Source organism: Penicillium canariense (genome assembly GCF_028826845.1).
Source record: "Penicillium canariense strain IBT 26290 chromosome Unknown utg000001l_segment0_segment0, whole genome shotgun sequence".
NCBI classification, from domain to species: domain Eukaryota; kingdom Fungi; phylum Ascomycota; class Eurotiomycetes; order Eurotiales; family Aspergillaceae; genus Penicillium; species Penicillium canariense.
The window spans coordinates 5,156,886-5,171,854 of NW_026622728.1; the positions used below are offsets into that span (position 1 = coordinate 5,156,886).

Here is a 14,969-nt window from a genome sequence, read left to right on the forward strand (position 1 = left end):
AACTAATTTAGCTGGTTCCTAGTAAATCAGGCATCAAAGTCAGCCATCGGGAAAACCATACTGCCAAACCTTCAGATTGACGCATAGTTAAGATGATTCAACCGTACTGGAAACAGTGGCATACTGCATGAGTATATGGTCTATTCGGGACCAAATATACCGGATTATGTTCGACCCAACATCCTACATCGATACAACCAAACCGTGCCGGTTCTACGGGGTCTACAACAAGATATCCAAATAGAAAAATATCTATAATTCACGGATGGGAAAGGGACGCCAGACCCCACGTGGGAAGATACCTGGAAGAGTCCTTCGACGCCGATTAAGAGACATTGAGGCGAAACCATTCGATCGGATTAGCAGCACCAGGTTGTGTTTGGGCCGCGACCCACCTGTTCATTTCATCGGCCTCACAACAAAGCCGGGGCAGACGGGAGGGAGGGTGGAGAGATGAGTAGCAGATGAATATTCTCCGGGGCTCCTCAATCCTTTAGCCAGGAACGATCAGAGCTGTCAGTCTGTGAGCCGCCCCCCGGTCGATGTACCTATCTATATATCTATCTGGTTGAGAACCCCGGAAGCTTTGCAGGCACTCCACTCGGCCCGTGCAGTCCCAAGGGCCGGAGACTCAGACGCACAGGTTCGCCAGATTCCTTGGATCGTCTGGAATGATCAGCGGTGTTAGTGCGGAATGAAGCTCCATGTTTGGGTTTCCCCTCTGAAGTTGGCTTTTCCCTCGTGGGCTCCTGCAGACCGTCAGCCTACCACCTTCGATCTTCAACCTTCATCCACCAGCTTTTTCCGCCCTTCCCCAGCCTTCCACCTTCCAGTAGCTGGTGTAGACCCTCCGTGCTCTCGATCACCACACAGTCCAGCCTGATCCGTCCACCCCCGCCTCCTTTTGCCTTTTCACCTCCCCCCTCGTCTCTCAACGAATGCGCAAACCTGAGATGCGAAGACCGCGCGGACCCAGGGGACTCTGAATCTTCCGCCCGTTCGGTCCCCCGAGGCGATGGCTACCACCGCGCCGCTCAGCGCAAAATCCAAGCTCGTCGGCCCCAGCGCCTCCCTGAAAATCACCCCGTGCAATTCGCCCACTCTCCGGCCAGGAACCCGCTCCCCAAGCAAATCCTCCCACCAGTCGACCCTTTCTCTCCAGACGGTGCTGGGAACAACCACCGCAACCCCCAATGGCTTCTCCAGTCACGACCAGAGCAAAAGTTTTGCGCTGTGCGCTGGTTCCGCCGCAGTGCTCGCCGAGCTTGATGGCGACGCCAACATCTGCCAGCGCTTCTTTCGGGCTCGACCTTCGGCCACAAGCCTGAACCCGACCACTTCCTTTTACCAATCCACCCCCCTGCGACCCCCGATCCCCGATCGCGGTCCCTCTCCCATATTCGATCGAATCCGCACCTCAATGTTCCTAACGGCTCGCCCTCGAGCGAAGCCGCGGACAATGGGAGCCCTCGCGCATGGTCGTCCAGAGAAAGGATCAAAGCTGTCACCAGCGTCTCAATTAGCCCCAATGGCCGGTTCCTAGCGGTGGGCGAGACCGGATACAATCCTCGCGTGCTCATCTTTTCTACCGCCCGAGACGCGTTGCCCGATGTCCCTCTGTCCATTCTCTGCGAGCACACTTTCGGCGTCTGCAGTCTGGCGTTCAGTCCCGATTCGCAGTATCTGGCAACACTGGGCAACCCGAACGATGGGTTTCTGTTTATATGGGCCATCAATTTGAAGAACGGATCGGCGAAGCTACATTCGACCAATAAATGCACGTCCTTTGTCCGTGACATGTGCTGGGTGGGCCCATCCTTGGTCACGGCTGGTGTACGCCATGTGAAAGTATGGAGACTTCCGACAGCACGGCCGGTCTCTCCTACAAAATCTAGGTTGAATGTAGACGGGGCGGGTCCTTCGCCAAACCCGGCGCCAAAGGCACTATCCGGAAGGAATTGTCTCCTAGGGCCGCTGAACGACCATACCTTCAGCTGTCTCAGTAGTATTTCTGACCAAGAGGCCGTGATCGCTTCCGAATCAGGGGCCGTCTGTCTCCTCGATGATCGTGAGGGGACCCAGAAACTGTCGGTGGTCATGCAGGTGGGCTTCGCTGTCACGTCCCTGGCCGTGGATTTCGATCGAGAATCGATATGGCTGGGTGGCCGCGGGAGGAGGATGCAGCGGTTATCATTCGAATTTCTGCGAACATCCTCCCTGTCCCACCCCTTGTTACCCGCGAGGTTGGACAGACTGGTGGTCAACAAGAAAAGCAAGGCACCTGCCATTACTTGCATGGGCTCGCTCTCCTCACACTTGGTCACCGTAGAAGCAACGAAGGAGATCCACATCTATCCTATCGAGTCTTTGCCTGATGAGGGTGAGCACGAGCATGGGGAGACTTCCATGCCAGCGCACCGAGATCCGGTTCTTGGCATTCGTCCTTTGAAGGCGCCTAATAGGTTTTCCGCCAATTTCTTCTCGTGGTCTCGCAATGGCTCGGTGCTTTTCTGGGATGCCCAGGGTAAGTGCCTTCATTCGAAGAAGGTGGCACTCGAGCAAAGCGCAGCAGTCGAGGAGGATGTTTCCAATGAGTTGAAGGCTCTGAGAGCTGCGGAAAACGCGGATTGGTTTGTTGCAGGTGATAAATTCGGTGTTTTGAGGTTTGTTTGTCTATCGTCTACCATGCCGGTATGCCTCAGCTAAAATCCTCGAACCAGGGTTCTCTCCGGCGAGAATTGGAATTGCATTGACGAAGCTCGTGCTCATGGAGGAGAGATCACGGACCTTGCCCTCCATAAAACTGACAATTCTTCGTGGCTGGTAGCCAGTTCTGGTCGCGACCGCATGGTCCAGCTGTTCGAGAAAACCGAGTCGACATTGCAGCTGGTGCAAACTATGGATGACCATGTTGGCGCCGTAGGACAAATCATGTTTATGAATGATGGCAAGAAATTACTATCAAGCTCCGCAGATCGCACCATCCTGATCCGGGAGCGTGCGACTCGAGAGGAAGACGGCGCAACCTCAATTGCCTATCTTATCACGAAAGTTATCACTATGAAGACATCTCCAGTGTCCATGGCCCTCTGTCCCGATGAATCCAACCTGCTGTTTGTCTCCACCATGGACCGCTCTATCTCCAAGTTTGATATTCCATCAGGACGGCAACTCCACTGCTTCCGTGCAACTGACAGCGAAACAAATGATGCAGTGATCATGAGCTCGTTGACAGTTACTTCCGAGATTCCGGGACATTGCCCCAAGCTCTTGATTGGCGTGTCTAGCACCGACAAATCTATCCGAGTTTATGACCTGGAAAAAGATCAGTTGCTCACGGGAGAGTTCGGTCACACAGAGGGTGTGAGCGATGCGCTGCTCTTTGAAGAGTGCGAAATTCCCGACGATGGCCCAGTCACGAAGCGGAGTCTGATCTCAGCCGGCATGGATGGTATCCTAATGATCTGGACTCTCTGCGTGCAACCGCATCTACCTCCAGAGCTCATTCAAAATGGACGAGATGACGAAGGTCCTACCAAAGAATTGACTGCAGCCAAGCCTCCTCTCCGGAAGGTCCTCTCACGGAGTGAGCTAGCTGGCTTCCAGCGACCGGACAACCCTAGTCCCCTAACGCCGACTCCCGTCCGTGAATTTTCTCCAACCCTGACAAGGAAGATGTCCAAACTGGCTTTGACCCCGTCCACTCTGAAGAAAAACTCTCTCGCTGAAACACCATCTCCGCCGAACCGTCGCTCTCCCACATGCTTCACACCAACAGACAACGCTCGCAGGTCCCCGTCTCCAGTGAGCCCTAAGACAAAATCTTACTCTTCTATGGCAAAGAAGCCCAACAGTGCAAAGGGCACCAGTCGTCGCACCTCGATGGACTTCCGCTCACGCGCGAAAGGATCCAGCCGGAGCGAATTTGGCAGTCTGGAGATGTCCACAGAACAAGTCTGTCGAACCTTGCGAGCCTATCGCAAGAAACTCAACGGCTCGGCACAGCACCTCCATGCGCAGAAGGAGCTCGAGCGCGAGCTCAATCTCACATTGCGGGCCGTCAGCGCACGCTCTCAAAGTAGCGATGAAAGCGTTGAGACTGAGACAGACAGCAGCGGCAAAGACCTGGACTGCAAGCCGAGCTATTCGTCTGTCTCTTCGCGGTCTCCTCATCTTCCTCGCCACATGCCCTCGACTCCTTTACTACGCCACAAAGGGATGCGGCAAGTCTCGAGGAGTCGCTCTTATGATGCCAATGGTGATGAATGAATCACCTCTCTTTCGATGCCTTCGTACCTCTACCTCTCAATCGGACCTGAATTCCTGAGGACTCGAGATGGATTTCTCGCTGCCTCTTTGTGAGTTATGGCATTTCTGGTGTTTCGCGTTGCAGATCCCCGTGGATGCGAGCTATATATCTTTCATTCTCTCTTTCCCTTTCTTTTCCCTTCTTCTTTCATCATTTTAAATCTCGGGTGATTTGCCTTTCCTTTCGTTTTGTTTCCTTTCCAACTTCAGCCTAGTCCGTCCTTCTTGCATCCCTTGTTCCCTTTATGTGGAAGAGGGCCACCTTGCTTTCTTTTTGCTTCTTGATTCTCAACATTTGTTCTCTTCCATCATGATACCCATACTATTTTTCCATGTGGCTCTGGCCATGTCTCCAGGGCTTACTTATACTTAAAATTTACACACTTGTTCCTTCTCTTTTTGGTTGCCTAAGAGTTTTCTTATTTGAGAGTATGATAACATGATTTTTAGAGATAACAAGGTAATTCAATGTTGCTTCTTGGCCCTACCAACCTCCAACCTCTTGTTGCGTTTGATAGTTCCAGGAAAGGAAATGTTAAGAAATAGAGTCAGGTCTAAAACAATCCTTCGAAACCCTTCCTAAATAGCGTTACCAGTCTGTTACCCTCAACATTGCTCATCAACCCTGCGAGTTGAATAGCCTTCCCAGCCCAGCACCGGCATTCCTTGTCATTCTCCTCCGAATAAAAGTCCATTGCCTGGTTGAACGAACACGTAGCTAGGTAGCCCAGCTCCTCGGTTGGATAGGGGTGGCGCTGCTGACATTCTGATTGCGGATTGTCTCTAACGACCGGGTCGTCGGAATGGAGGTGCGTCTGGCGCTGTTGCTCGCTCCGAAGATATGCATCATCGGTCGCTGTGAGAATGGCCTGGTCAATGACTGACTCGGCCATGCTGTAGTATGCCTCCGGCCACTTCTGGGATATATCACGCAGCATCACAGAGTTCTGGGACGCCGCTGCCGCAAGAGAAAAGGTGAAGAGGTAGTGAAGATAGTCACGAAGGCGATCTAAATGTGCTGGCACGACTCCCTCGTTTCCGTAAAGATTTCCTATCATTGCCTACATTGTAGAATTAGTATCAAACTGTGCGGCCTAGACACTTGGAGAGGACATACGTGGATGGCATCTGCCCGGTGGGCATCCGGCATGTCGAAGCTGAGAATACAATTCATGAAATAATCGCACAGGTTCACTCCGAAAACGGGTTTGCAGTCTTGAATTATCGAGAACACAGATTTCCAATGCTTTAGGGCAGTGGCAGCTTCGAACTCGTTTGCCCAGAGGTTGCGAAGGTTATCTGCTCGCGCCGGGTAGTGCTCGAAGTACTTTGACGTCTGATGCCGAATTGACTGGATTGCTTCGTCCATCTTCCTGTAAAGACCAAGCTGCGAAAGAAATATGGTGAGAATGATTTTTACCGATAACGGTATACAACTAGTACTAACCTTAGTTTTTGGATCAATCTGAGATCGAATGCAAAAGGCACGTATAGTGACCTCGAGATATAAAGTTTGGTACGCAATACGATGAAGTTTCGTGGGCGCTTCTTTCTCCAGTTTCTGGTGGTTACTTGTGGTGGGCATGCCTTGGGCATTCTTGACCCGCATGGTCTCGAATCTTTGTATTGCAAGATCCTGGAGCTGACCTCGCGATATGCCGTTAGCATTATCTGTTTCAATTTGGTAGGCAATTTCCGACAAACCTCTCGCGTGGTGCCAAGGAGCCGCTCGGCATGTTCGGGTGGGAACATGTCGAAGATCTGTAAGGTCAGGTTATAACTATCCAGAGAGATGGATGTCATCTCGGCAATTGAAAACTCAGGATCTGTGCTGTTGAAACCCAGCTTGGCCAAATTAAGAACTATGAACATCAATGTCCAAGCTCACATCAAGGCGAAACATTCACAGCCTTACCTGAATGAGCCAAGCTCACTGTACTTTCTGCGGAGAAACATTGACAGTGGTTTTTGTCGAGCACTGTGGAGAGTGTAGAAAGAGGAAAGCTATCTTTATAAGCCTCCGAAATCTTCCGGAGTGGATTCAAGAGACTCACAGATATTTGTCTTTCAGAGACATTTCTTCGCTAGTGTTTTCCGAAACAACTGCTGCTCTCATGAATTCTCTGATGCAATCAGTGACCACCCGGGTTTTGTCCTGCCTTTCTGCCTCGACTAAACAGTTCCGGAGTAATTCTACACGATCAGAGTAGCAAGTCTGGCTGGACTGATTGCAGAGGAATTCTTCAACTTCTCAAGCTGTTAGTAGATAGTTTACCACTGACTTTAGAAAGAGTACATACCAGATAGATCATCTTGCTCATCGTGCAGCGCAAGTTTGAAGAGAAGGTACTGGGTTTGAATATCGGCCTTGGCGCCAGGTTCGGCAACAATTTGATCCAAAATCTGCCGAGCCAAAGTGAAGTTGTGGCTGTTCAAGAGTGTTATAGCCAGTCGCCTAAAGACCGTCACAATCAGCGAACAAGCTATGAGTGATATATGAACGCACTTCTGAAGATTGAGCCGATCGGATACGGAGCAGTCTTTGAAGATCTTGGTATCTAGGGCGAGGTGACACCAGCTCTCAGTAATACACCAGCGAGAATCTTTTTCTGCATAATCAATTGCATTCAAAAGAAGCTATCATATTGATTAGCAAAATACACATCTCGATCCACCGCGAGTTCTCACCGTGAGGATAACGTGAGTAGCTTCATGGCTCAGTCTCTCAACTCCTCGTGCGCCAATGATTCCAAGTGCATCTTTTATGGCTTTCATGCATATGTCGTCGGTAATCTTCAATTCTGCTGCCCTTGAAGTAGCCATCCACACCAGTCGAAGAAAGCCTTCCTCTACCCATTCATGCTTGTGAGATGGCAGAGACTTCAGGAGCAATTGGTACATCTCAAATGCAAGGCCAATACTGGTATTGAGTGAGTAAATCACAATCAAAGGAAGAAACATGCTCTTAGTCAACTTACCTCAGTCTCCTCGAATATTTGATGTAACAGAGGACTCTGAACGCGGTTAGAAGTCAGGGCACGTCGTAGTAGAAAGCTACTTGCATATTGAAATATTCCTCAGTATAATCAAGACCCTCAATCACGACTCTTAGAACTAAGAGGATATGTTAGCAAGGAGGTCAAATAGTATGAGCAGGAGGGGTTTACGTTGAGAGAATCGGTCGCTGTTTGGCTTCTTTTCTTGACGAATTATGTCAAGTTCAAGGAATTGTACCGCAGGAAGATCTCCGTATACCTGAAATGGTTGATAAACATGCGCCGCTCCAGTTATTAACTAGTTCGAAAGAGTAGTTCTTACTATCTTGAGTACAGCCAACTGCTCCTCAAGCTTCCTGGTTGCCTCAGATGAATCGACGTTCGTATAGGCCCGCACTTTGGCACGTCAGCTTGATTCATTTCTTCCATAATCCAGCCTGAACAGACTGACCGAGAGTATGCCGAACGTGAAGGGTCAGATTTTTCAAACCCAGTCCCTGATCTTCCGGGATCTCTTGCATCTGCTCGAGTGCAGTTTCGAGCCATTTGATCGAAGCATCATATTGGCCAACTTCGAGTGCACCGCGGCCAACATGGAGACATCTCTCGACGACAACCGAACGATTGTTGATTGAAGCTTTCAATGGCACTTTTGCAAAGAGATGATCGGCAATGTCAGATCGGCCTTGTCGCCAAGCCTAAAAATTTAATGAGCTGACAGTCTCGATTTGGTGTTGTTATTGAAACCCCACCAGATGCACGCGAAACATGTAGTACTCGGTCGAAATAGAGTCCAGCTGAACCTGATCGATGGCAGGGTCAGAAGCTTCTAATGAGTTGAGCCGCTTTGCTACCACCTTCAGTATTCTAAGGGTGTAGTCTAGCGGGGCAGTCTCTGTCAAATTCGTTAGTTATGACCAAGCCCGTACAGACGGCGCTCAAATACCAATACAAATGTGAGCTGCTTCAAATGCCACCTCTAAAGCCCTGACATGACCTGTGTAACTAATGAGCCACTTTTCCCTTAAACCTATTGATTGTGAGTAACCTTGAGCATTGTAAGGCGAAGTGATATCAACGAGCGCAAAGGCCACGGCCAACACTGTAGAAAAGGTCCGTCAGATTGTCTGTTTGCACCCAGCGCCAACAGCTGTTGATCACACCTCTGCTGTACATCTCCACTGTCTCTTTGTCTTCTAGATTCGAGGACCTTGATGGACTGCGGCATACATTCCATAATTCTGTTCCAATCGCGTCCAACTTGGAGCGCTCTGAGGGAAGCAATTTTGCCATATCAGGGAGTCGTGCAAGTTGCTCCTCAATGGTGCAAATGACGTCTCCGATGAAGATCTTGGGTGGCTCGACGGAAGCCTCAGCCTGCATTTCAAGTGTCGAGGCTATCAGCGCGACTACTCGATCTGTCAAGTCACCGGCTGCAAAAGACGCCATGATTGAGGAGGGGAAGGGGGGAAAACGGTGTGATAGGTCTGGATCAAGGAATGAGGGAATAGTCAAAGATCAGATTGAGGATGATGAGATCGTTGGTTTGAGTACAGAACGATAGGAGAGAATGGAAAAATGAAGTGTTCCACTGGTCGAGGGAGATGAGCGATGAGGTAGAGTCACCTGCTCACCCTACCGGACCACCCAAACTTGTTTAAATCATGTCTGAAAAGTTGAACGATAAGAAAATCCAAAAATGGTGATACTCGCTATCGATGAGTAATGGTGTAGTATCGTACACCTCGGGCATTGTACATTTTCAGACCAAGGAAGGCAACCCTCCAGCCTCGGGGAATCAAAATTTAACAATAAACACGAAAACTGATCAAAAAAAGAATGCCCCCATTTTTGACCCAGTACATTCCAAGTTCAAGGCCTAGTAGGAGATATACCATCTAGATCTGCGGCTACTTATGTATCCGCTGCGTCGGGAGGAAATTTCCAACGATGAGAGAAGGGCTTTGTAGGGCAGGTGAGTGTCAGGAGCACAACGGATCTCAAGTTCGAGGGCACTTACATATTGTGATTGTCACGTCGGATAGTAAAGGAGAAACAGCATTGAATGCCGTCACCCGCCGGGTTGCTGGGGCTCTTCAGCGTGCAGCTGGTGAGCATAGCTTTCTGGGTGTTGTCGAAAGCGATGGCGCCGAACTTCTCCCAATAACTGACCAGCTGATCCTCGACAATTATCTCATGAATCGCGAGTTTACCCTGGTGCTCAAGATCAGTTGAGCTCGAATAAGAATGTATTTGGGAAGAAAAGGACCACTCACATCACGCAAACTCTCAATCGGGACGTCAATCAGCTGTGCCATCTCGTTATTGCCGCGGAAAATCTCGCCCGTACGTCGCCAGCAGCAAGCGGGGATAGCCATACTGGCAAACACACGATCGTACTCCATCAAACTCCGTTCAAACCACATTTCCACAAGGATGAGTTCAATGTCAGTCAGGCTCTGCATGCGTTCTCGGAATTTAGGCCGGAACTTGTCCAGCTGTCGGAGGATCTTCTGCCGAGATGCTTGTTGCATGTTCTTCTCCATGTACTGGTTGAGCCTGGCGTAACCTTTGACGTAGTTGAAGGGCTTCAAGAGCCCTGCATCGTATTTGGCCTTGAGAAGCTTGTTCATGCGCTCCTCTGGCGGATCAGATCCTGACGGATCAGCGGCAGTCATGTAGTATGTCTCGCGAGCTTTGTCATTGCCCACTGTCGACATCGGTCGCTGAATTGAATCTGCCTGAGGCCCCTGGCTTTGTGTCGCTGGCGGGAGTTGCGCCGGCGGGGGGAGACTACCTGCAACACCTAATGTGTTTATGGAATTCATCAAAGTCTGATCGGAGTAGATGCCCTGCATGTTCTGTTCTTGAAATAGTGCACCGTCATCCAACAAACTGTTACTGAGGAAATCGCCGAGCAAGTTGTACTCGTTGGTGACCTCAGGCGCATTGAACATGTATGAAGGATGGAGCGAATGCATGTCTTGGAACTGGTTCTGTCCACCTAGCCAGTCGTTGTAGGGCATTACTAGGATCCCACGTCAGTCGGTTCTCTAAACATTCCCAGAAGTATAACCGTGTCTCACGCTTACGTTGCTGAGGATTGGCATCTATGCCCTGGCCAGAGGAGGCAATACTCGCAGGCTGTACCGAGGAAGGCGGGATTCCGATCGTAGCGTCGGGGAGGATTGGCTGACCGGCAGCATCTGGGATGTCGACACTAGAACGCATGCCTTGGACGGTGACCAGCTCATTATTGGACGAGCCCTCCTCGTCCGCGGCCGAATGTTCCTGGTCTCTGCGTTTTGTGGGTTCGCGGGGCTCGTCATGGCACAAATGGCCGATATTGCGCTTTATGCAACGTGTGCAAGGGCGTTCCTTGACGGATTGAGAATGGTCAGCGGGTACATTCTACTGGAACTTTACCAGTGTTGAGAGCCTGTTCATGGGTAACAAGAGAGTTGGATGGGTTTGGATGGGAGGATAATGTCGTACCGAATCGCAAGTCATATGCTGTCCCACGCGAACAAGAAGCCTTCTGTTAGCAAAGCATTTTCTTCAAACAAACCCCGCTCCACTAGTATTGATCGGACTTTGGAGCCACACGCTCCGGGAGGGCTGTCGCAAATCACGACCGAATGCGCGCGAGGGTTTATGGATCGGGGACCTTACCGAGCGGCGACAATAGACACAGGCTGCAAATTTGAATCACTCGTCAGCAAAATTATCACCCAATCGCCATGCGAGCCGGGTTCCAAAGGACTGCGCCTGCGGATTCCTGTCGCATAGTGCGCAAACGGCACCCTTACCGTGATTCACCTTGCGGCGCTTCTTAGGACTGGAATGACTGCCTGTGCCGGGTGTTTCGGAATTGACCGCAGATGCTGCAGGCGAGCCCTTTGCCCGCGCATCCTTCCCTGCATCTCCTGTACTGGCCTTGGACTTGGCAGCCGCTGCGCTCTTGTCGGAGGCCGCGCCCGACCCCGACGCGGTCTTCTCGGTCATTGCGAAGTTCAGAAATCACCAGGTGTGGGCGAAATGGCTGCCTGCAGACATTGGCCGTAATATGGTGAATGGGGAATAGTGAAGTAATCAGAGGATTTGGAGGCGGTTTTGAGACGTCAAAGTTCGGGGGTGGGAAGCGGAGTCCCGCTCAGGCAAAAGTGAGAGCGACCCCTCCGAACTGCTCCGCATGGGGTCAGCTTCCCCGATCTTTTACGGCAGCGCCACCGACTCCGCGGCAGCGGCCATGACCTCGGTACCCCCCCACCCCAAGGCCTGTTGATGGTGATTTCGTGCTAAGCTACGGAGTTACCACTGATATGAGCGATTTTCAAGACTCGATGATTTCATACTGAAGTTACGGTGGAGTGGACTATCTCATAGGGCGCCCACGATCAAATAGCATGGAGGGGCTCTAGGGAGTGGAGTGCTGGGTTGGGGCGAGGATCCTGAACAATGGAATTCTTCGGATTGGACGAGTCTCGCATGATCGGCTTGGCGCATTCCCTGCATGTCCTGGCCGGATGTGGTCGTCCTGCCTACTGCAGCCTGCACTCCGTGCTTCACGTGTGATGGAGTACGGTCTCAGTGCGAGGTAAGCATTGGACTGCCAGCACCTGCTCGTCGAAGGCATCGGGATCTGGCATACGACAGCTAGGTGCTGCGGGGGGCAAAGCTCAAACCATGTACTTCCTGCGTTTGAGGGTAAAGTTGATCCTCCCGAGGGTTTGCATTTGCATGTACGAACTCCTGTAGGGCCGATACTCCACAATGGGGCTAGCAGTCTGCATTGGTTCAGTCATTCGGGGCTGAGTAGAGGTCCAATGCGGCTTGCGACCGGGTGATTGCTTCCCTGAGTCCAGCCAGCGGTGCAAAGTTGCTCTGCATCGATTGGAGATGGCTATGCAGTTGCTTCATCAGCCCCTGGATCTCAGGGTCATCATCCAACTAGATTCGAGGCAAGTAGTCAGTCCACGTGGTTCCACTAGAACGCAAAAAGCTGCATTTGTACCTCATCCAGGGCTGCTTCACTATTCATAGCGTCCAAAAGTGTAAAATCAAAGGCAGCTTGGCGCTGGGTTTGGGGTAGGTCGTCTAGCTGGCGCAAGACAGGATGTTCCTGTAGGTGGGCCATGTCAGATCGGGCATAAAGGGGGCAATCAACGTTGCCTTAAGGAGGATTTCTCTGCATACATTCTTCATCTGCCTCTTCCTCTCAGCCTCCGCTCGCTTGGCATTCTTGTCCATCTCTTCTAGTGACTTTTTCTCGTCGGTGAGGAGTGCTTCTTCTTTCGCGATTTCGGTTTTCAGTAGATCGGTGCTATCATTAATCGTGGCCAGGCTGGCTTCAAGGGTACGCTGCATCGGGTCAATTGACTAGTCCTGTTGGCGTTGTTTAGGAGACACACATGTTCATCGAGTGCAGACTCGTAGTCGAAGTTCGAGTCTTTCGTAATAGGCGGAAAAGGCATTCGAGGAATACGTTTGCCTAGGCTATTGGTTCGGAGATTTGAGTCAGTATTTGACACGACCGCGTTGCTCGCTCGCAGGTGGATCCAGGTGATCAGAGATGATCAGAGACGGTGTAGACGTACTTGTGCACCACAGCCCGGACCGCACTCTGCGCCTCAATGCGCTTTCGCTCATTCTGCTGGCGTACAATCACCGGGCGCTCGAGCGAATGAAACAGGTCCCGGACCTTATCCTGAACCGGCTCCGGTAGGGTGGTCCATTTCGCCTTGATGGTTTTCTCGGGGATGCGACGCACGCTCGGCTTCAGGTAAGCATAGCGCTTGCGTGGTTCAATCTCAGTATTTTCATTCTCTTCGTCGCCAGAGCGCTTCCGCTTGGGTGGCATGATAGGGGAGTGTCGAGCGGTGTTGTGGTGTTCTGGTGTTGAATGTGAAGTCGAAGTTGCAGTCGGCCAGACGCGTCGCCCAAAACAGCGCGGTGGGCCCATGCGATCGGCGGTTGATCCGCCCCCGGCAAACACTATAAACACTATGCATAGTCACATGTAGTCTTCAGATACATGTGGACTGCTGAGCACTCTCTGGTGTCTTTAGATCGACCAATTCATCCCACTGGCAACTCGATTGGATTGTATAAATGCTTTTAATCTGTGCATTCCCCCTCGGGTCTGATTGTACTCCATGCGCCCCGGGACGTGCATTTCAATACTAAACTCCTACAGACTCGCTGCCATCTATTCGTCTACTACATAGGCGGAAACGCGCCGCCCAGAAAGAGGCCGTGCCAATGCCTATACCGGAGTCTTTCTTTAGGATAAGATATAAAGGGGGGATGTACGAGCTCCCGGGGGGTTCCAACTCCAACTACCAACCTTCGAAGCTAAATTTTCCATGTGCTTATCTTGGCTCAGCTCGATCTTTTTCGCATCGGAAATGCATGTGTGCTATAGAGCGACCCCTTCTCCGGTAATATGAGCTCAGAATCCTTTGACATGGATGGCAAGTGAATTTTCATGAAGAGATTTTGCGCTGTGACTCCACTGGCCTGGTGATTCCCCAAAACGGCATATCGATACAGATGCACTAAATTACCGCGACACCTGCGAATACCATCTCGACAGGACGGTCGAACGCATTCAAGCGGAAGCAAAGACCTATCTTCATATCGGAAGCCATACTGGAGTTGTCCCGTTTCTTGCGTCTACACCACAGACCATCCAGCTTGCCTCCATGCCCAATGGTGATCTGGCTCATTCTTTGAAAAACCGTCGGATATAGCATTTTTCCAATCCTCTCAAGTTCAAATGGCATGACTGTCACGTTTTAGTGGGCGATACGGCCTGTCACAGTTTCCTCCTAGATTCAGATATGTGGTTCGGTTCAGTGAGCCACCATTCCTGAAGACACCTTCCTGGAGACTGCCGTCCAGTCGGCGCACCTCGATTTACACAGAAAGGCGAGAACTATGATCGATTCCATATGAGATTGCAACAGGTCAGTTCGAAAAGATCAATCGCATATCACCAATGGCCCATGAAAGCACTGTTCGCTGGCCATTATTTGGAAAGAAAATGCCCCAAACCCAGAGTGATGGCTGGGGTCAGGAAATGAAAATGGTGGACTCAATTGTGGCTTTGACACTGCCCATTATCTGGTTCTTGAGATTTCTTTTGCGCTTCCAAGGCAATATTTGATGGGCGAGGATGAGCGCTTGAGGCTTCATCCAAATGTCGAGACCACGGCATGAATTTACAATATATCTTCTACGACGGTCCAGGTTCGGCAAGCAACCTCTTAACTAGATCGAAAGACAGACGATATGTGCAGAGTATTTGTAGGCTATGCTGATGAAAATGCATATCGCTGGGCGCCCTTCTTTGACTCCAGAGCAGTTACCAGCCAATTGATGCCAAATATGGCATATATATATATGCCATTCACGTGCGAGCTTATGAAGGTAGAGTAGCCCTGATGGCTGGCCACCGCGATGCAAAATACTGCGAAGCGTCCCCGAACACGAAAAAAAAAAAATGAGAGGCACAAAAGAATTCACACCTGCCTCTCCCATGTACAAAGAAAAATTGGTATCATATCGAGAACGAACGCCCACTTGCCAGTCTGCGAGACCGAGCTGACCCAACCGCTAAACCGCTTTGAACACTTGGGAAACAATAAATACGCCAGGTCCTTC

At 50.8% G+C, this 14,969-nt stretch overlaps 5 protein-coding genes across 5 annotated transcripts; 1 reads left to right on the plus strand and 4 right to left on the minus strand.

Annotated features, from left to right (window-relative positions):
* Window positions 1–1,015: 1,015 nt before the first annotated feature.
* Window positions 1,016–4,269, plus strand: N7482_001737 (WD40 repeat domain-containing protein; the record flags this gene model as incomplete). Its single annotated transcript, XM_056683862.1, has 3 exons — window positions 1,016–1,385; window positions 1,451–2,663; window positions 2,721–4,269. The coding sequence occupies 3 exons, from the start codon at window positions 1,016–1,018 to the stop codon at window positions 4,267–4,269; spliced, it is 3,132 nt and encodes a 1,043-aa protein (XP_056547468.1).
* Window positions 4,270–4,862: 593 nt separating this feature from the next.
* N7482_001738 (uncharacterized protein) lies at window positions 4,863–6,180 on the minus strand (the record flags this gene model as incomplete). Its single annotated transcript, XM_056683863.1, has 3 exons — window positions 4,863–5,369; window positions 5,426–5,950; window positions 6,013–6,180. The coding sequence occupies 3 exons, from the start codon at window positions 6,178–6,180 to the stop codon at window positions 4,863–4,865; spliced, it is 1,200 nt and encodes a 399-aa protein (XP_056547469.1).
* Window positions 6,181–7,720: 1,540 nt separating this feature from the next.
* N7482_001739 (uncharacterized protein) lies at window positions 7,721–8,753 on the minus strand (the record flags this gene model as incomplete). Its single annotated transcript, XM_056683864.1, has 4 exons — window positions 7,721–8,002; window positions 8,057–8,199; window positions 8,251–8,406; window positions 8,468–8,753. 4 exons carry the CDS (start codon window positions 8,751–8,753, stop codon window positions 7,721–7,723), a joined length of 867 nt encoding a protein of 288 aa, XP_056547470.1.
* A 461-nt stretch (window positions 8,754–9,214) lies between these two features.
* acuM (gluconeogenesis transcription factor RDS2) lies at window positions 9,215–11,309 on the minus strand (the record flags this gene model as incomplete). Its single annotated transcript, XM_056683865.1, has 6 exons — window positions 9,215–9,266; window positions 9,325–9,518; window positions 9,581–10,332; window positions 10,397–10,655; window positions 10,977–10,999; window positions 11,114–11,309. The coding sequence occupies 6 exons, from the start codon at window positions 11,307–11,309 to the stop codon at window positions 9,215–9,217; spliced, it is 1,476 nt and encodes a 491-aa protein (XP_056547471.1).
* A 792-nt stretch (window positions 11,310–12,101) lies between these two features.
* On the minus strand, window positions 12,102–13,164 carry N7482_001741 (uncharacterized protein; the record flags this gene model as incomplete). Its single annotated transcript, XM_056683866.1, has 5 exons — window positions 12,102–12,254; window positions 12,319–12,426; window positions 12,501–12,665; window positions 12,716–12,800; window positions 12,902–13,164. The coding sequence occupies 5 exons, from the start codon at window positions 13,162–13,164 to the stop codon at window positions 12,102–12,104; spliced, it is 774 nt and encodes a 257-aa protein (XP_056547472.1).
* Between the last annotated feature and the right edge of the window lie 1,805 nt (window positions 13,165–14,969).